The 22,330-nt window shown below is 45.0% G+C and overlaps 1 protein-coding gene across 1 annotated transcript; it reads left to right on the forward strand.

Annotated features, from left to right (window-relative positions):
* Positions 1-91: 91 nt before the first annotated feature.
* On the forward strand, positions 92-20,550 carry LOC140729268 (E3 ubiquitin-protein ligase RNF217-like). Its single transcript, XM_073048849.1, has 4 exons — positions 92-245; positions 11,324-11,406; positions 13,426-13,575; positions 19,410-20,550. Exons 1-4 carry the CDS (start codon positions 206-208, stop codon positions 19,875-19,877), a joined length of 741 nt encoding a protein of 246 aa, XP_072904950.1. The 5' UTR covers positions 92-205; the 3' UTR covers positions 19,878-20,550.
* The last annotated feature ends 1,780 nt before the right edge of the window (positions 20,551-22,330 follow it).

A 22,330-nucleotide genomic window follows, 5' to 3' on the forward strand; every position in this document is an offset into this window, starting at 1 on the left:
CTCCGAGTTGGGATCTGAAGCCTCACAGGCTTTTGCTTCAGAAGGTAGGGAACTGTCAGGTTTGCCTTTAATTCTTGCTCAGTTTGAAATTCATCACCGAATCTGGCATGATACCAATGGCAAAAGTAAAAGTGAAACCAAAGGCTCCTTAAAAGGGAGGCTGAAGCCTGTTGGAGGTTAAACAGCTCGGTCCTAGTACTGTGAAATGGAACTCCGTGTCACTCATAATGCTGTGTCGGCTACAGGTATGTGGCTTTCCAATCTGCCAATCCAATCCCAGCAGAAGCGAAGTTCCTAGTTCGGTTTTGCTGTTTTATGCGACTTTTACATCCCTGAGCCGAAAGTGAGTTACTGCAGCTTTGTAAGAGCTGAAGAAGGTTTAAAAGCAGGATAAAGGGACAGGGAGGCAGAGAGGGGTAGAGAATGAATTCGGGAGTTTCAAGTTCTGACAGGAAGGCAGTGGTGGGCTGATTTAAAATCAGGAATGTCCAAGAATCCGGAATTGGAGGAGTGCAGAAATCTTGGGAGTGTTGTGGTGTGGAGTCAGGGAAGATCCTTCAATCCATGAATAACCGGTCATGGCTGCCTTTGATGAGGGATATCACTGCCCTGATCCAAATCCACCAGGCCTCAGAGCATGTTAAAGCTAACTTTGGACTTCCTGCTTGAGTGGTCAACAGAAAGGGGAGAAAAAGCAACACACACAAAGTGCTGGAGGAACTCAGCATCTGTAGAAAAGAGTAAACAGTCGATGTTTTGGGCCAAGACTCTTCATCGAGAAAGAGAAGTCAGAGTAAGAAGGTGGGAGAAGGGGAGGAAGAAGGGCAAGGAGGCAGGTGATAGGTGAAACCGGGGGAGGGGATAAAATAAAGAGCTGGGATGTAGTTTGGTGAAAGAGGTACAGAAATGGGCTGGAGAAGGTGGAATCTGATAGGAGAGGTTAGAAGACCATGGAAGAAAGGGAAGGGTGGAGGAGAACCCGAGGGAGGTGATGAGCTAAGGAGGTAAGGAGATAAGCTGAGAAAAGGAAACAGGGATGGGGCATGGTGAAGGAGAGTGGGGGAGGGGGAAATTACCAGAAGTTCAAGGTATCAATGTTCATACCATCAGGTTGGAGACTAGCCAGACAGAAAATAAGGTGTTACTCCTCAAACCTGAGTGTGGCCTCATCAGTGCAGTAGAGGAGGCCGTGGACTGGCATGTTGGAATGGGAAGTAGAATTGAAATGAGTGGCTACCAGAATATCCTGCTTTTTCCGGTGGGTGGAGAGTAAGTGCTTATGTAAGGAGAGAAAACGATCAGTTTGCAATTGACTCATTCTGTCATGCGTGTTAGTGGGTGTGCTTATAACAACACAGTAACCATGGTTAAATGTGTTGAGCTTTCACGTGTTCATGTGTGTGAGATTGCTTTCTGTTGTGTTAGTGAGCTTCCAATGACCTGTGCTCCAATTGGTTGCTGTCGGGGGATGGTCAAGTAGAAGCTTCAGACATTTGTGGATGATTCCAATACCAGCACATGGGGATTTAATGCTCGTCATCCTCAGTCACCCTTGAGGAGACTGGTGGTGAGAAAGCTTTTACAAGCCTATAGTCCGTGAGGACCGTTGTTTAATTCATTGACTCTGGAAGGCTGTAATGTGCTCAGGCAGAAGACGAGGTGCTGTTCTTCAAACTTCCATTGAGTCATGTCCTGTATTTCCAGATTACAGTGTGGTTATAGCACAATTGATGGATTAGGACAGGGGTGGCAAGCCCAAGATGGCACACACAAAAATTTTGTTGAAATATAGCATGCAGAGCCACCCTTCCATTCTTTAAATTTCACCTATCATATAGAAGATACATAATGATAATCTTTACTGCCAAATGAGGCAGCAAATGACTTGGTGATGGTGAATTTGTGAAAGAATCATGGCTAAAGTATGCTCCTTTCGTTATGAACACTTTTCCAGAAAAGAAAATTATTATGGCAATGCATAGATTTTTTAAAGAAGATTATCACCAAATTGGGCACATATTCTCAAAAAGGTCTGCCACCCCTGGACTAGGGAATACCACAGTCAGCCCTTCCTTATCCGCGAGTTCCGCATGCGCGAATTCAACCAACCGCGAATCCAGAAAACCCGGAAGTGCTCTTCCAGCACTTGTTGTTCAAGCATTGTTCGCCTCGCGTCTCATTCGTTCGCTACTTTGTTCCTGTGAAAAACTAATGGCTCCTAACAAGCAATTAGGTGGTCAAAGCAATTCCTCAAAGGCTAAGAGGGAGTGTTAAGTGCTATCTCTCGCCGAGAAGGTAGAAATATTAGATCTTTTGAAAAGTGGCATGTCGCTTTCCGAGGTGGGCCGCAAGGTCGGTAAGAACGAATCGAACATTCGCACAATAAAGCAGAAAGAAGCTGAAATTCGTGGAAGTGTTAGTGCTGCCCCTACAATGGCAAAAATGGTCTCACTGGTTCATGATAAAGTGCTTGCGAAGACTGAGAAAGCATTACGTGTGTGGCTACAGGACATGTCGCAGAAGCGTATCCCTGTCGATGGCCAAATTATACGTGAAAAAGCTCTTAGTCCCTATGAGCACTACTGTGACGGGGTTGATGAGAGCGAGAGAAAAGAGTTTAAGGCTAGTAAGGGATGGCGTAACAACTACAGGTATTACCAGTTTTACTCGTTGTTTGATCATTGTTTGCCTCGCGTCTCGTTCATTTGCTGCTTGTGTTGTGAGCGAGAGGAACATGCAGTTTTTTTTCTTGTCAATATTCCCTAAACAAGACAGTGTAACAACTATTTACGTAGCATTTCCATTGTATTAGGTGTTATAAATTCTGTAATCTAGAGATGATTAAAAGTTTTACTCGTTTGATCATTGTTCGCCTCGCGTCTTGTTCGTTTGCTGCTTGTGTTGTGAGCGAGAGGAACATGTACAGTTTTTTTCCTTGTCAATATTCCCTAAACATTACAGTATAACAACTATTTACATAGCACTTACATTGTATTAGGTATTATAAGTAATCTAGAGATGGTTTAAAGTATACGGGAGGACGTGTATAGGTTATATGCAAATACTATGCCACTTTATATAAGGGACTTGAGCATCCGCGTTTTTTGGTATCCGTGGAGGTCCTGGAACCAATCCCCCGTGGATAAGGAGGGCAGACTGTATTTGCAAAACATAGAATTTATTGATTATAACACACCATGATTAGGAAATCCTATTCAAATCTGTGCTTTGAAGTCAACTAGACGTGATCTGTTAAAACAGATCAAATTCCATCATGCAAGGTTTCTTAGGAAATTTAGGTGACAGTGTAAAGATACATCTCTACCAAAGGAGGTGTAAGAAGTTCCTTCCCTCCACTAGCCTGTAGGTCACCCTTAGGCAAGGTGTAGCACCTGCTTAGCCCCCCACCCCCACCCTGACTCATGTGAAGCCATGATGGTCCTATGAGTGGATGGAATAATGAGTAGCTGGTATATACCATAAGTCCTGGTTATGTGACCACTGCCACCAGGCATCCAATCTCTGAGGAGTATTGATAGTGGCTGGGGTCACCCGTCTTGTAAAGACACTGCCCAGAAGACAATGGAAAATCACTTCTGTAGAAAAAAATAGCCAAGAACCGTCATAATCATGGAAATACCATGATTGTTCAATGTCATATGACTCATAATAATGATGATCCTTAGGAATGCAACTATTGTGTTTGAGTAATCAGGAAGAGACTAAGTTTAAAGCCTGATTAGTTCATTTAAACCAGGAAGGGCATATTCATTGAGAGAGGTTGTGGGAGAAATAAAAAACACCTGGGGGTTTTCCTACTCTTGACAGGAAATAAGGGATGATGAAATTGTGATAGTTGGACAGCAGTCTGTCGTATACAAGTCAGGAGGACTGTTCACTCTGTCCGACTGTTCCGAGGTGTTCTACAAGTGGTGCATGCAAGCTTGATTTTGATGTTTAAGGAAGTTTGGATAGGTACATGAACAGTCGGGATAAGGTCCCGAAGTAGTTCAATGGGAGCAGGCAGTTTAAGTGGTTTTGCCAAAGGGCCTGTTTCTGTGCTGTACTTCCCTGTGACTCTGGCCAGGAAGGAGAATCAGAATCAGGTTTGATATCACTGGCACATGTTGTGAAATCCATTGCTTCGCAGCAGCAGTACACTGCAATATATAATAGTAAAAATATAAATTACGATATGAAGTAGGTTGTTAAAAATTAAAACATTAGTGCCAAAAAGATAAGGAAAATAGTGAGGTAGTGTTCATGAATTCATTGTGCATCGAGGAATCGGATGGTAGATGGGAAGGAGTTGGTGCTGAATCATTGAGTGAGTGTTTTCAGGTTCCTGCACCTCTTCCCTGATGAGAAGGAGGCATGCCCTGGGTGATGGGGACTTAATGATCTTCAAGTCTTGAGCAACATACACAAAATGTTGGAGGTCAGGCAGCATCTATGGAGATGAGTAAGCAGTCAATGTTTCAGGCTGAGATTCTTCATCAGGACCGGAAAGGAAGAAGGCAGAAGCCAGAGTATGAATGTGGGTGGATGGTTAGGAATAGAAGTTGTACAAGCTGGCTACTTGTACAAGGTGGACGAGGCTCTGGCTTCTTCCCACTTCCTGTCCAGCTCTAATGAAGGGTCTCAGCCCAAACGGTGACTGTTTATTCCTCTCCACAATTTCCTGCAATGCTCCTAAGGGATATCATCATGTGGGCCACTGACGCAAAGATAATGCGAGGGCTCCGAGGACAATAGGATAACCCAGTTAAAGTGCACAACTGGTATGACTTGACCTGGAAATGGTTGGGAATGGAATCAACTCCATATTGAGGTGTTTTTCAGTTGTACCATACTGGTTGTTCTGTGGTGACGAAGATATTGCCAAGACTGCTGTGAAGATTTATGAGTTGCCAGGACTAGAGAATCTGAAGTAAAGAGAGAGGTTGGTTTTTATTGCTTGGCATGTAGACGAATGAGGGGGCAAACTTACAGAAATGTCTAAAAATAGGCAGGGATAAGGTGGATGGTAATAGACATTTCCCTGTGATAGGGGCAAAGTTTCAGGGTGAGAGGAGAAAGGTTTGAAAGGGACCTGAGAAATAACTTCTCTATAGAGAGAATGGGCCCTTCCTACTCTGAGCTGCACTGCCCAGCAGTCCCTCGATTTAATCCTAGCTCAATCATGGAATAATTTACAAATGACCAATTAACCTACCAACTAGTACATCTTTGGATTGTGGGAGGAAACTGGAGCTCCTGGAGGAAACTCACGGTCACGGGGAGAGCGTACAAACTCCTTGCAGGCAGCAGTGTGATCTGAATGGAACAAACTGTCAGAGGAAGTAGTTGAGAAAGAGGCACATTAGTGTCACTTAAGAAATTCAGAGATAAACAGAGGGGTGGGGTTTGGTCAAATCGAGGATGGATCAGAAGTGGAGAGAGTGAGCAGTTTCAAGTTCCTGAGTGTCAAGATCTCTGAGGATCTAACCTGGTCCCAACATATCGATATAGAGTATACTGTGTAGAGCATTCTGACAGGCTGCATCACACTCTGGTATGGTGGGTGGGGGGGGGGGGGGGGTGGTGTGGCTACTGCACAGGACTGAAAGAAGCTGCAGGAGGTTGTAAATCTAGTCAGCTCCATCTTAGGTACCAGCCTACAAAGAACCCAGGACATCTTCAGGGAGCCGTGTCTCAGAAAGGCAGCATCCATTATTAAGGACCTCCAGCACCCAGGGCATGCCCTTTTCTCACTGTTACCATCAGGGAGGAGGTACAGAAGCCTGAAGGCACACACTCAGTGATTCAGGAACAGCTTCTTCCCCTCTGCCATCCGATTCCGAAATGGACATTGAACCTTTGGACACTGCATCACTTTTTAAATATACAATATTTCTGTTTTTTGCACTTTTTTAATCTATTCAATATATGTAGAGTGTAATTGATTGATTGATTGATTTCTCTCTTCTATATTATGTTTGCATTGAACTACTGCTGCTAAGTTGACAAATTTCACGTCACATGCCGGTGATAATAAACCTAATTCTGATTCTGACTCTGAAGAATCTTTCTATACCTGTATTCCTGAATTTCCACCCGGGACTTGTGTGGCTGACAGTAGTGAAAACCGAGAGGAGGCTATTAGGTAACTTTGCGCCATACCGTAGGAGCAGAAATAAGGACTCTGAACCACACCTTGGAGAAGATGGACAGAGATGGAGGACCTTCATCTCTGCCCTAAATGCCAGCGACGTAACAAGCACTCATCTTCATCACTCTTACATGTTGACTTCAGAAGGGGAAGTGGGAAGAACACACACCAGCCCTCAGGGAGGGGTCAGCAGATTGAAATGGTGAGCAGTTTCAAGATTCTGGGTGTCAACATTTCAGAGGATCTATTCTGAGCCCAAAATATTGATGCAATCACAGAGAAAGCACGCTGGTAACTTCTCCTCCCCCCCCCCCCCCCCCCAGGCGTCAGATTTCTGAATGGTCCATGAATCCATGAGTACTACCTCATTTATGTCTTTTGCACAATTTATTTTTGTAACTTACAGTAATTTTTATGTGTTATAACGTACTGCTGCCACAAAACAACAAATTTCATGACATCCGTATGTCAGTGAAAATAGACCTGATTCTGATTTTGAATTTCCAAAGTAACTCTAGTTTCCCACGGAATTCAAGTTATAACTAATTCTGTCAGCCTAATATGCATAGTGTTCACTAATACATCAAGTGTGTTGTGATGGAAACGTATGCTATAGCAGGAGTACCTGTATTGAATAAAAAAGCTGTGACTAAATTTCTGAAGTATTTGCCTCCAAATGCTGCTCAGTTCTTGCAGAGTTGTTGACAATCATTGTAACGACGGAGACTTTGATGTTCAGATTTAATGGGGCAACAGTGTGTTTAGTCCAATTCCCCACTCTCTCTGTGTGGCTAGGCACAGCTCAAGTGGCATCTATAAACTTGTTGACGATACAGCTATTGTTGGCAGAATTTCAGATGGTGACGAGAGGGCCTACAGCAGCTAGTTGAGTGGTGTCATAGCAACAACCTTGCACTCAACATCAGTAAGACCAAAGAGCTGATTGTGGACTTCAGAAAAGGTAAGTTGAGGGAACACACACCAGTCCTCATCGAGGGATTAGAAGTGTCAAGAGTGAGCAATTTTAAATTCCTGGGTGTCAGTATCTCTGAGGATGTAAGCGGACCCAACATATTGGTGCAGCTACAAAGACTTCACCACAGCGGCTATATTTCATTAGGAGTTTGAGAAGATTTGGCATGTCTCCAAAAACAAGCTCGAAAATTTCTATTGATATAGCATGGAGAGCGTTCTAACTGGCTGCATCACCATCTGGTATGGGGGGTGGCGGCTACTGTGCAGGATCAAAATAGGCTACAGAGAGTTGTAAACTCAGTCAGCTCCATCATGGGCACTAGCCTCCATAGTATCCAGGACATCTTCAAGGAATGATCCCTCAAAAAGGCAACATCCATCATTAAGGGCCCCCACCACCCAGGTCGTGCCTTTCTCTCATTGCTGCCATCAGGGAGGAGGTACAGGAGCCTGAAGACACACACTCAATGATTCAGGAACAGCTTCGTCCCCTCTGTCATCCGATTTCTGAATGGACATTGAGCCCATGAACACCACTTCACTACTTCATTTTCATTTTTGCACTGCTTATTTAAATAATCTATGTTAGATATATATTTACTGTATTCTGTTTTTCCCAATTATTATGTATTGCATTGTACTGCTGCTGCAAAGACAACAAATTTCACAACATATGCCGGTGATTTTAAACCTGATTCTGACTCTGATTGCAGGTTATATCCCACAGTGCCAGCAAATGACGGGAGAGTGCAACTACGTTGTGATAGTTGACATATTCTTGCGGGCAGGTTTACTAGAGTTGTTGGGAGCGATTTAAACTAATATGGCAGGGGGATGGCAAACAGTAAGATAGAGCTGAGGATGAGCCAGCAGGTTTACAATTAGATGATGGGTGTAACATGGGTGTAAGGAAGGACAAGGCAATGATTGGGTACAAATGCAGACAAAGCAAAGAGTTAAATTGTGCCACAGAGGCAAAATTCAAAAGGGTGAAGGATGCAGGACTGAAGGTACTGTATTTAAATGCAAACAGCATTTGGAATAAGGTGGATGAACTCGTGGCGCAATTAGAGATTAGCCAGTATGCATTTGTGTGTATCACTGAGTTATGGCTGAAAGAAGGCCATAGTTGGGAGCTTAACATCAAAGGCATGGGTGGTGGTGTGGTTCTGTTGGTAAGAGATGGAATTACATCTTTGGAAAGAGGTGACATGGGATCAGAGGAAGCTAGGAGATAAAGCTGGGCATTTATAAGACACTAGTCAGGCCGCACTTGGAGTATAGTCAACAGTTTTGGCCTGATGTGTTGTTATTGGAGAGAGTCCAATGGAGGTTCATGAGGATGATTCCAGAAATGAAGGGGTTAACATATGATGAGCATTTAGCAACTCTGGACCAGTACTCACTGGAGTTTAGAAGAATGTGTGGAGATCTCGCTGAATCCTTTCGGAATGTTGATAGGACTAGATAGGGTGGATGTGGGGAGGATGTTTCCTATGGTGGGGGTATCCAGAGGCCACAGCCTCAAAACTGAGGGGCGACCTTTTAGAACAGGGATAAAAAAGAATTTTTTTAGCCAGAGAGTAGTGAATCTGTGGAATGCTCTGCCACAGACTGCGGTGGAGGCCAAGTCTGTGAGTATATAATGGTGGAAGTTGATAGTTTCCTGATCAGTCAGGGAGTCAAAGGATATGGATAGAAGGCAGGTGAGTGGGATCTGGGATCAGCCATGATGGAATGCTGGAGCAGACTTGATGGGCTGAATGGCCTAATTCAGAGACCATAATGTCTTATGGTCTTACAGCAAAATTAAATAGGGAATGTTGACATAGCAACTGACAATGATAAATACAAAAGTGTTTCCAAGTATTGTGACAAGAGTTAATAATGCTCATAGAGCAGAAGTTTGTGACACAATACCCCAGATGATAATATCTGTTATCAATTGGGCAACACCTCAACAATAAAAGTCTCATATCTGTCTTTAAGTCCCTAGAAGAAGGTACAGAAGCCTCAGGACTCACACCACCAGGTTCAGGAACAGGTATTACCCCTCAGCTATCAGGCTCTTGAACCAAAGGGGATAACTTCACTTGCCCCATCACTGAGATGTTCCCCCAACCACTTTCAACGACTCTTCATCTCATTTTCTTGGTATTTATTTATTTATTATTATTATTTCTGGTCTCCAAGGCACATTCAAGTTCAATCACTCCACAATAGGAATCCATGTCTTTAACTAGGATATTGAGCCTTAGACTTCTCTAGAAACATTTCCTCTGCTCACTTTTGCATTTACCCTTTATCAGCTATGTCAACGTTCCCCATTTCATTTCGCTATGTCACAGTGGCAGCTTCCCACCACTCGTGACACTGTGGCCCAGATTTGAGAAGTTGCCTGCAGTGTTGCCTATACATAAGAGTAAACACGAAAGAAGAGCCGCTGACTTCGGAAGCACCATGAGGACTTTCTCAGTGGTATTTGAAGTTCAATCCCTCAAAATTTCATCATATGGTACTGTTTATTCCATCACAATGCAACTGAAAATTGACTTGGCCGGGAGCTAGTTGTGCTACCAACCCTGAGGACTGTAGAGCTTGCCTAGATCCCTATGCTAAGATGGTGGCGCGATCGATTGTAGTGCCTTTTACAGGGTTAACCAAAGGTGTTATTGTCCTTTTTAAATATAGTTTTCATGATCAAATAGTTCACTTATTATCAAAGCATACAACTCTGAAGCTATTCTTCTCCAGACAGAAAAAAAGAACAGCAACATGATCTTCAATCCTCAAATCACCCCCATACAAAAAAAAACAAGAAAGATCAGGTGAAAAACACAGAATATAAAAAAACAATAAGACTGAAAAGAAGTCCATAGTCCACAGCCATATCCATATCGAAAACACAGAAAAAGCCTCGGTAACAACCACCGGGCTCAGCGGCAGATCATCCAGTCTGCCCTCTCCGGCAGAGCAATCCCACCAGCTCACCTTCCACATTCGCCTCGATGTTTCAATCTCTCTCGTCGCTTTAGTCGGCGAGCAACCGAAGCTTTAGTTGGTGAAACGGAGTTGAACATTGCCCCCTGGAATCCTCTCAGAGGCAGCAAAGTGATGGATCATTCAGACAATCTCCAAACTACAAATCACAGGCTCCCAAAGCACGTTCAAGATGAAAAAAAACAGATGTGAAAGACATAAAAGAAGTGAAGTAAGTAGTTCTGTGGCCTGTTCAGAAGATGTCGACCGAGGGAGTGTACACAGGCACCATCACAAGACCTTGCTGGACATTAAAAACTATAAGTACTGCAGGTTTACCCCACCAGCAAGTTGCCCGTTGGTGGAGAAATTGAAGGAGCTGGACTTGGTGTGGATCATGCTGCTGCCTGCAAGAGAGCAGCATCAGACGGGTGGGTGTGTGAAGGCAGTATGAAGTTAAACAGTGAGTGACCGTCTTAGTCAGCTTTCTTGTGATTGCATGACCCTGCTGGACATAGTTAATCTGGAATTCTGCACGTCACATTCAGTGATTTACTGGCGAGTGGCAGGGGAGCTGTGTGGCTTTGGTCTTTGTGAGAATTAGGCCTCTAACCGCGGCGTCGCCTGTTTACAGCTGCTCAGGAGAGAATCGTCAGAGTCAGTGCACGCTACTGGAGGTGCTGTGGTACGATGTCCCAGTTGGAGTCAGTGCTGTTCCCTAGGGTTCATTTGGCAGAAGATAAGCTGTATTGTATTCCACTGCAGTCTGCTGAAACATTCATGGACTCAGGGTCTTGAACTCTATATATTTCTGTGTGACTGGATTTTTCTGATATCTTATAGGTGCTTGCTAGCTTAAATATGATACGTGTCCTTGTGCTGTTTGTAACTGTTGGTACTATGTCTTACACCTTGGCCCCAAAGTAATGCTGTTTTGTTTGGCTGTATTCATGGGTATTTATGTATGGTTGAAATATAATTAACCCTGAACTTGAACAAGCTCTAGAACTCTATCCCAAACCTCCCTCCTGTGTCTTTCTGACCTGATTTTTTTTTGGACCAAGATTTAGGGTAGTCATCTATTTAATGACCATCTTTACCTCCTAGGATGTTCTTACAACGTAGTGCATGCTATGTAAGTGCAAGTTGTTGCTTTTGATGTTCCCAATGCAAAAAGAGAGAAAAATGTTGGAATATAAAATGTTTTCTGTTCGACAGGCATTCAACAGACGAGGACCCTGTGTGAACACTTCCATTGGTCAAGACAGTTAAGGCAAAATGTGAAAAGCCGTCTGGCAACGGTAGGTCATCTCTCATTTCTGGTCCTTTAATTTCTGTACGCAATTGTCCCCACGACTGGACATCACTACTGGGACTTGCGTGACTGACAATAATGAAAGCCAAAAGGAAACTACCAACACATCTCTAACTCGAACCCAACTCTAACCAGGTCACCTACCACCCCACAGGCCTCCGCATCCAGCACATAATTATCCGTAACCTCCGCATCCCACCACCAAGCACATCTTTCCCTACAGCCTCCCCATTTCTGCTTTCTGTAGGGATCACTCCCTATGCAACTTCCTTGTCCACTCGTTCCTCCCCACCGATTTCCTTCCTCGCGCTTATCCTTGCAAGCAGAATAAGGGCCACGCCTGCTCCTACACCTCCTTCCTCATTACCATTCAGGGCCCCAAACGGTCCTTCCAGATGATGCAACATTTCACCTGTGAGTCTGTTGGGGTCATATACTGTATCTGGTGCTTCCGGTGTGGCCTCCTGTGTCATGAGATCTAACATAGATTGGGAGACTGCTTCGCTGAGCACCTACGCTCCGTCTGCCACAAAAAGCGGGATGTTCTGGTGGCCACACATTTCAATTATGCTTTCCATTCCCATTCCAACACGTCAGTCCATGTCCTCCTCTACTGCCATGATGAGGCCACATTCAGGTTGGAGAAACAACATCTTGTATTCCATCAGGGTAGCCTCCAACCTGATGGCGTGAACATTAATTTCTCAAGCTTCTGGTAATTGCCTCTCCTCCTCTCCTTCACTATTCCCCATTCTCGTTTTCCTCTCACCTCTTCTTACCCGGCTATTACTTTCCTCAGATTCTCCTCTCCCTTCTCTTTCTTCCATGGTCTTCTGTCCTCTCCTGTCAGATTCCCTCTTCTCCAGCCCGTTATCTCTTTCACCAATCAACTTCCCAGCTCTTTATTTCACACCCTCCCCGTCTCCTGTTTTCACCTGTCACCTGCCACTTTGTACTTCTTCTTCCTATCCCTCCACCTTCTTACTCTGACTTCTCCCTTTCTTTCCAGTCCTGACAAAAGGTCTCAGCCTTAAACATCGACTGTTTATTCATTTCCATAGATGCTGTCTGATCTGCTGTTCCTCTAGCATTTTGTGTGTGTTGCTTAACTATGTATTTTCTCTCTACAGAGGGAAATTTCTAAAATTCCCATTCATCCTTCTCTAACCTTAACCCCAACTCTCACCCTGTATCTTGCTCCACAGATGTTCTCTGACCTGCTGAGTAGTTTTAGAAAATTTTCTGTTTTTATTTCAGATTTCCAGATCTACAGGTTTTAAAATTCACTATCACCCATTTCTTTATCACCGAAGCATGGTTGAAAATCATCTCAATTTTGAAATTCTCCATTGACTTGTATGTGCCCAGCAGCTACCTCCACCCCGTTTCCAGCTACCCAACACCCTGCAGACCTCCCGGGATCTCTGTACCCCTCAGTTCCAGATTCTTCTGGATCTCCTGAATTTAATCAACACTGCCCGGGCCTTGAGCTCAGCAATTCCTTCCTAGAAACTCTCAACCTCCCTTCCTCACTTAAATGCACCACTTTGAGCACCTGCCCCATCAACTTTGGCATGGTAGTGTGGAGTTTTACACGGTGTTTTACAGTACAGGTTTAACTCCCACCTCTGCCTGTAAGCGTGGATTTTATCCAGTTTCCTCCCACTACCGGCTGGTAGATTATTTGGTCATTGTAAATTGTCCCGTGATTAGGCCAGGGTTCAATCGGAGAACTGCTGGGCGGCACAGCTTGAAGGGCAGGGAGGGTTTATTCCTCGGTGCATCTCAATCAATCAACAAATAACCAAATAAATAAATAAATGATGACTGACTGAATGTAGGGGCAGGTTCTGCAAGGGAACATGAGATGTTTCATGGCATTAAAAGCACTATACAAATGCAGTGTTTTGTTGTTGTGGTTGGATGCTATGGAGTGGCCGTGGGCGAGGATTTGCTCATCAGAGACTCCCCTAAGACTCACTACTCTGTCTCTCTCTCTCCGCAGGGAGAAACCGACATCACTTGCCCAAAGTGCGGGCAGGTCTGGGCATGGCAGGAGGTGCGGTCTCTTCATTTACTGACAAAGAGGGACCAGCTTCTCTACGAGAAGAAGCTTTCACAGATGATGAGTAGAATTACTGACACTTACAAGAAGGTAATAGCACATTGAGAGGCAGGTTCAATGGGGACATTGTCACGTACAGTGTAGAAATAGGCCATTTGGCTTATCATACATAGAACATAGTACCAGACCCTTCAGTGCACGATGTTGTGCTGACCTTCTAACCTACTCTGAGATCTACTTCTTCCTTCCCATCAAGCCTTCCATTCTTCTTTGAATAATATGCCTGTCTAAGAGTCACATAAATGCCTCTAATGTATCTGTCTCTATCGTCACCCCAACACATTTGACGCATTTATCACTGTGGAAAAAACTTACCTCTGACATTCCCCTATACTTCCCTCCAGTCACCTTAAGATTACGCCCTCTCATATTAGCCATTGCCTCCTTGCGAAAAAGGTGCCAACTGTCCACTCTTACCATCTTGTACACCTTTATCGAATTACCTCTCATCCTCCTTCACTCCAGCTAAAAATACCCTGGCTCACTCAACCTATCCTCATACGACATACTCTCTAATCCAGGCAGTATTCTGATAAATCTCCTCTGCACCCTCTCTAAAGCTTCCACATCCTGCTTAAAATGAGGTGAATACAACGGAACACATTGCTTTAAATGTGGTCTAACCAGATTTACTGATTTACATTACCTTACAGCCCTCCCAAATAATGAAGACCTTCTTAACCATAAGCCTTCTTAACAAGCAACACACACAAAATGCTGGTGGAATGCAGCAGGCTAGGCAGCATCTATAGGGAGAAACACTGTCAACGTTTCGGGCTGAGACCCTTCGTCAGGACTAACTGAAAGGAAAGATAGTAAGAGATTTGAAAGTAGGAGGGGGAGGGGAAAATGCAAAATGATCCTTGCCAATTCTTCATGCAGCTCTGCTTCCTATTTATATCCTGTTGTAACCCATGACAACCTTAACACTATCTCCAACCTTCGTGTCATCTGCAAACTTACCAACTCACCCCAGCGTGACCCAAACAAGATTAAATATAATACAACTTTGCTGAACTCCTTGTCTGAGTTAGGTGTTGCAAATAGCTGGGACACACCCAGAAAATAGAGGGATACAAATAAGAAGATAGACTATGATCCCATATTTGAAACACAAATACAAACTAAGAAACAACTACATTAACTCTTTTAGTCTCACCCTATTTTCCTTTGTACTATTTGTCCCACCCGAGCCTCTCTGAAAACGAACTTGTTTTGTGTTGAATTGATCTCTGATCTTGACAATTTACTTGCAAACATTTCGTCACCAAGCAAGGAGACGCCATCAGTGCGCTGTTGATTGTAGTGTGTCTTCCAAATGCTTGGCCTTTATAGACTTCTCTATCAACTGTCCTTGTGGGTGGTTTTCTCCCAGTTTGGCTGACGTAATATTTGTTGAGGTCCCCACATTGGAATTTGTAGATCACATTGTCTAACAGAAAACTATCTACAAGGATCCATGAACATCAATTGCCTGTAAGGCGGCATGACCAATTCTCCCTCATCTCTACCCATGAAGATCGGGAGGGGCATAAGTTAGTCTGTGCATCAGTGAACGTCATGGCGCAAGTGGCATGCAAGGGAATCCCTAGAAGAGTGGTTTTCTGTGACCAATTCTGTTGACAAACACGTTGACCTCGATACTGTTTATGAGCTGATGTGGGCAAAATTCCAGACCACAATGAACAGAGATCGCCACAGTCAATCAGTGACAAGATTTTCCTCCCCACATCACAACTGAGTTTCTGGAATGACGTCCAACCAGCTGATTGAAAAGTATATAAAGGCCAAGCATCTGGGGGACACATTGCAATCAACAAAGCACTGATGGTGTCTCTGCATGGCGATAAAATGTTCGCAAATAAATTGCCAAGATCAGAGAACAACTCAACCCAAGCTATACATTATCTGAATTATTTCCACTAACTTGTTTTCTTACTTTATGGTCAAGACAAATTACTTTTGGAACATTATCTCTGTTTCTCTCTTTCCACAGATGCCCAACTTGCCGACTGTTTTACAGTATTTTCTGTTTATAGAGTTAAAGTGTCATGCAGCATGACACAGACTCCTTGGCCCAACTTGTTCACACCAACCAGGGTCAACACTAGCACATTTTGCCTGTGTTTCACCATATCCCTCTGAGCCATTCTATGACCAATTAATCTAGCAACTGATATGTTTTTGGACTGTGGGAGGAAACCCACATGGTCACGGGAAGAACATACAAACTCCTTACAGGCAGCAGCAGGAATTGAACCTGGGTCACCTGTACTATAAAGAATCGTGCTAACCTCTGTGCTACCAAGCTCCTTTTAAATGGCATTATTATACCTGCCTTAACCAAAAAAAGAGACAATGGCTGATGATTTTAGCCTCTAGCCTCGTATTTTTATTGATCAAAAGAGCAGGGAGGTTACGATGCAACTGAACAGGATACTGGTGAGGCCGCAGCTGGAGTACTGCATCCAGTTCTGGTCTCCTTACTTGAGGAAAGATAGACTGGTTTTGGAGGCAGTGCAAAGGAGGTTTAGCGGGTTGATTATGAAGATGGAGGGGATTAGCCCATGAGGAGAGATTGAGTTGCCTGGTACTATACTCACTGGAATTCAGAAGAATGAAAGGGAATCTTATAGAAACAAATAAAATTATGGAAGGAATGGATAAGATAGAGGCAGGAAAGTTCAGAAGTTCTAAGATCAAAGTAAATTTTATTATCAAAGAACATATATGTCACCACATATAACCCTGAGATTCACTTTCTTGTGGGCTTACTCAACAAATCTATAGAATACTAATTCTATAACAGGTTCAATGAAAGACTGCCCAACTAGGGCGTTCAACCAGAGTGCAAACACAACAACCAAATAATTAGCAATAAATAATGAGAACATGAGATGAAGGGTCCTTGAGAGTGAGTCCATTGATTGTAGGAACATTACAAAGATGGGGCAAGTGAAGTTGAGTGCAGTTATTCCCACTTGTTCAAGAGCTTGAAGGTTGAGGAGTAGTAACTGTTCTAGAACCTGGTGGTGTGAGCCCTGAAGATCCTACCTGATGGCAGCAGTGAGAACAGCATGACCTGGGTGGTGGGGATTGATGCTGCTTTCCTGTGACAGTGTTTCACATAGATGTACTCAATAGATGGGAGGGCTTTACTCTCGATGTACTGGACCACGACTTTTTATCCGTTCAAAGGGATTGGTGTTTCCATATCAGGCTGTGATGCATCCCTTCACTACACATTTACAGAAGTTGCTTTCACTGGTAGGTGAGACTATACTATGGGACATATCCTCAAGGTTCAGGGGAGTAGATTTAGGATGGAGATTACGGGTTGTAGACTCTGCTAGCTTAATCATGGGCTCTAATCTCCCAACATCGAGGACATCTTTGAAAGCAGTGCCTCAAAAAGGCAGCATCCATTACCAAAGACATGAACCTCCCAGGACATGCCCTTCTCCCAGTGAGGAGGTACAGGAGCCTCAAGACCCAACCTCAATGTTTTAGGAACAGCTTCTTCCCCTCCAGTGTCAGATTTCTGAATGGTCTCATGAATACTGCCTCACCATTTTGCTCTCTTCTTACACTTAAAAACATCTTATTATAACTTGTAGTATAGTTTATGTATTACATGCATAAAAACAACAAAGTTCACAACATATGTCAGTGAGAATAAACCAGATTTTGATGAGGAAAAATCTATTGGTTTCAACCCATCGGAGACATTTCCTTCACTCTTATTCATCCCACCTGCTGGTATTTTTGTATTTATGCATATTTTCAAAGGTTCGGTGGTTCCATTTAATGTCAAAGAATACATATGATAAACAACCTGAAATTCTTACTCTTCACAGACATCTGGTAGAGCAGTAGATATAGATGTAGTGTATATGGATTTCAGCAAGACATTTGATAAGGTACCCCATGCCAGGCTTATTGAGAAAGTAAGGAGGCGTGGGATCCAAGGGGAAATTGCTTTGTGGATCCAGAACTGGCTCGCCCACAGAAGGCAAAGAGTGGTTGTAGACGGGTCATATTCTGCATGCAGTTCAGTCACCAGTGGAGTGCCTCAGGGATCTGTTCTGGGACCCCTAATCTTCGTGATTTTTATAGATGACCTGGATGAAGAAGTGGAGGGATGGGTTAGTAAATTTGCTGATGACACAAAGGTTGGAGGTGTTGTGGACAGTGTGGAGGGCTGTCAGAGGTTACAGTGGGACATTGATAGGATGCAGAACTGGGCTGAGAAGTGGCAGATGGCATTCCATCCAGATAAGTGTGAGGTGGTTCATTTTGGTAGGTCAAATATGATGACAGAATATAGTATTAATGGTAAGACTCTTGGCAGTGTGGAGGATCAGAGGGATATTGGGGTCCGAGTCCACAGGACAATTAAGGCTACTGTGCAGGTTGACTCAGTAGTTAAAAAAGCATACGGTGCATTAGCCTTCATCAATCATGGGATTGAGTTTAGGAGCCGAGAGGTAATGTTGCAGCTATATAGGACCCTGGTCAGACCCCACTTGGAATACTGTGCTCAGTTCTGGTTGCCTCACTACAGGAAGGATGTAGAAACCATAGAAAGGGTGCAGAGGAGATTTACAAGGATGTTGCCTGGATTGGGGAGCATGCCTTATGAGAATGAGTTGAGTGAACTTGGACTTTTCTCCTTGGAGGATGAGAGGTGACCTGATAGAGGTGTAGAAGATGATGAGAGGTATTGATCGTGTGGATAGTCAGAGGCTTTTCCCCAGGGCTGAAATGGCTAGCACGAGAGGGCACAGTTTTAAGATGCATGGAAGTAGGTGCAGAGGAGATATCAGGGGTGAGTTCTTTACTCAGAGAGTGGTGAGTGCGTGGAATGGGCTGCCAGCGGCGGTGGTGGAGGCGGATACGATAGGGTCTTTTAAGAGACTTTTGGATAGGTATATGGAGCTCAGAAAAATAGAGGGTATGGGTAACCTGAGGTAATTTCTCATGTTCAGCACAGCTTTGAGGGCTGAAGGGCCTGTATTGTGCTGTAGGTTTTCTATGTTTCTATCCACAAAGCAGAAAAAGACCTGAAGAACGAATGACAGAAAAGTGTTAGAGCCCCTCTTTCCTTCCACGGACAAGCAGCAGCGAAGCATCAGTGCTCCCCACCTCCCCACTTATTCCAGCAGAAAGCCTCAGCACCCCCCACCACCACCCACCAAGCAAGTAACAGCAAAGAGACCATCACTTAGAGTCCATCAGAAACCCCAGCAGTTCAATATCCCTCACTGGTGAGGGAGGGAGAAGCATCACTCCTGCCACAGAGAGGGGAGTCCAACAGCTTGCTGTTTTGACATTACAATCTGTACATTACACCACCAACTTTATTTTTATATAATTCTTTATAATTGTTGAATGGTGTTGCTTTCACACCAACACACCACAGCAAATTCCTAATACCATCCCAATTGATGGTGAATAAGATTGATTCTTGATCCTTGAACTGCTTTTCCCAAAGAATAGTGAACATGTGGAATTCTCTGCCCAGAGAGGGAGTGGATGCTTCCTCGTTAAACATATTTAAGATGCAGTTAGTTAGATTTTTGTATAAAGGGGGAATGGATGGTTATGGGATAAGGCATGTAGGTGGCCAGACCAGCCACTGGGGTTCTAACGTTTTTCTGTCATTCATTCTTTGGGTTTTTTCTTTTTCATGAATGTCTGTGAAGAGTAAGAATTTCAGGTTGTATACTGTATACATTTTCTGATATTAAAATGGAACCATTGAACCATCTTATTGAAAGGTGGAGCAGGCTTGATGGGCCAAATGGCCGACTCCTGCTCCTAGATCTCATGTTCTTATGCAACATCATCTCTTGCTCTCACAGTGCCCGGGTTGCAAATCCCTACTGCAGAGGCTGGACCTGACGAACCTCTGCATGAAGTGTCCATTCTGCTCGGAGACGAAGGGGGAGGCCTTCCAGTTCTGCTGGGCTTGCCTGAGGAAGTGGAAGGGAGGCTCGTGGCAAGGGGACAGCTGTGCAAACGAATCTTGCCACATTGTGGCCCTGCTCCAGTGCTGTGAGGAGATTTTGAACCCTGCCCTGACGGTGAACGGCTGCCCCTCCATTCGGGCCTGCCCACAATGCAAGGCCCTGGTAGCACACAGCGGAGGCTGCAAGTACGTCACCTGCAGGAACTGCACCAACCGCTTCTGCTTCCGCTGCCTCGAAAGCTTCAATGCCTGCTACAGCGCCCAGCCCAACTGGTACCACCGGGCAAGGTGTGACAAGCCCAAGGCAGCAAGGCAGACGTTTGCCTCAGAATCAGATGCATCTCCCCTCCCCATCCACTGAACCCTTCTCAGCACCCCCTCACCACCGGCTCTTCCTTCCCATGTCTCCTGTAACCCGAGGTCCTGCAGTCCCCACATCCCCAGCGCAGACGCCATGGTGGGCAGTGGGGGCACCATGAGCAGGTGAGTGTGGGGATAGGATTATCACTGATGGGAGTGGGAGAGGGGTGAAGAGGTACTGGTGGAGGGTGTGACTTGGCTAGTGTGAGATTGGACTGATGGGTAACTGGTACAGTTGGGGTGATGACCTGGGTAGGGTGAAGAGTCAGGGAGGGATGAGGAGTTGGGGAGGGGTGAGGAGTTGGAGAGGAGTGATGAGTTGGAAAGAGGTGAGGAGTCGGGAAGAGGTGAGGAGTCTGGGAGTGGTGCTGAGTCAGGGAAGGGTGAGGAATCAGAAGGGTAATGAGCTTGGGAGAGGTGAGGAGTTGAGATGAAGAGTTGGAGAGGAGTGATGAGTTGGGAAGAGGTGAGGAGTTGGGGAGAGAGGAGTTGGGGTGGGATGAAGAGTCTGGGATGGGTGAGGAATCAGAGAGGTGAGGGATGAGGATGTACCGTCAAAGGTTACAGGGAGAACGCATGACAATGGATGAGAGGGAAAATAAATCAGCCATGATTGAATAGTGGAGCAGACTCAATGGGCTGAATGGCCTAACTCTGTCTTATGGAGCTGAGGGGTGGGGTTTGGGTCAGTGTGAGGGTAGTGGTGTGGGGGGGGGGGGTGGAAATCGGAAACTCAAATGTGCCAGTTGCCAGAAGAGCAGGTCTGAGGGTGGGAGTCCCACAGTGAGTGACTCACCTCCTGAGCAACCAGAGCTTCTCCCCATCCACAAGGCACCATCAGTAGTGATGAGGAGCACTGTCCACTTGCCTGGAGCTCTGCACTGAGGAAAGCTTGACACTGTTTGGATTGTTATGAATGTACCATGGCTCTGAGGGGCCGAAGGGTACGGGACCAGCCCCCTCCTTCTGGAGAATCGCAAGATCGCTATTAATTCGGGTCTTGGACCCAGGAAATGAGAGACAATGCAACGGATTTGACCATTGTTCGTAGAGGCACCTGTGTGAATTGCAACTCTATAGTACGTGCCAGCTATCAGGGACATGGACACCCTCGAGCAATGTGGTGTGGAGATTGAATCACCCTACCTTGATTGACATTTACAAATCTGCCAGCCATGATAAAAAGGAGACTGCAGGAGGCGGTACTCCAGCGACGCACCAGACGGAGACACCATCGCTCATCGCTCCCGTAAGGAAGGGAAGCTGTTCGAGAGTCACTTGTGATTCGGTTCCCCTAGCTTGTGACACGCGTGGCTGATAACCCCAAAAAGGATTCCGAACTGACAACGGGGAACTCACGTTCCCGATTCAACGCTTTTGAGTCCAGAAGGCTGGCCAGTTTATTTTCTCTCTCCAACCCGTGAACACCCAGCGGTCCCTGAAACGGCTAAAAGCCTCCATGAACTGGCGAGACTTTTATATTTCCATCGGACAATATTTTTACCCCTAGACAAACGATAGAGCTACTTCTTATTGTTGATTACTACTATACCCGCGCTTTAGATTGAGTATTAACGACGTATATTATCTGAATGTTTGTATTAACCTTACTTTTGTGCCCCTTTAAAAATAAAAACATTTAAAAATAGTACCATCAGACTTCAGTGGACCTCTCTATCTTTGCTGGTAAGTGACCCAGTTACGGGGTTCGTAACAGGATGATGAAGCCTGCTCGAATGCAGCGGTCAATTCCCATCCAGGCTGCGCCTACAGCGCTTGAGAAACCCGAGGTCTCCTAGTCCTTCATGATCACTGGGTCTAAATCCTCAATCGTCTTCCTCAAAGGCACTTGTGGACATGATATGTTGGTGCTGGGATGTGTGGCAGCACTGGCGGCTGTCCCCAGCACATCCTTAGGTTGCGTTGGTTATTAATGCAATGACACAGCAATGTACATGCGATAAATAAAGAATATAAACCTGAAACACAAGGTTGCTGCCGGTCGCTCTTCTTTGATCCTCCTGGCTTCAAACCTCCACTTGACAGATTTTCCATCAGGACTTTGCACTGTAACACAGTGATATATTTATGATTAGTGGATTGTGTTGCTTGTGGTGGGTGCAGAGTATTAACAATAAGCCAATAAGTCATGCCTCCAAGAGGACCACACCTTGTTGAAGGATTGGGAGCTTATGTGCCTCAGTGACCCAGAGAGCCATGTTGGCAGGAGTCAGGGCTTTATGCTTTGGCTCTTGGTAGGGTCACCCATGCCAAACAAGTCAAAGGGTAGAGGCCAGACTAAGAGTGGTCCACCGGTCCTCCAGGTTCGGGGGTTCAGCTCAGTGCTAACAACCCTGACTGGTCAAACAAAACTGTTCTGGAAACAGCAATGAAGAATCCTTCTGTGGTGAACGACATATACCTGTCTGGACACCCCCCCCCCCCCCCACCCCG

This window comes from Hemitrygon akajei, chromosome 6, assembly GCF_048418815.1.
Source record: "Hemitrygon akajei chromosome 6, sHemAka1.3, whole genome shotgun sequence".
In the NCBI taxonomy this organism is placed as follows: Eukaryota; Metazoa; Chordata; class Chondrichthyes; order Myliobatiformes; family Dasyatidae; genus Hemitrygon; species Hemitrygon akajei.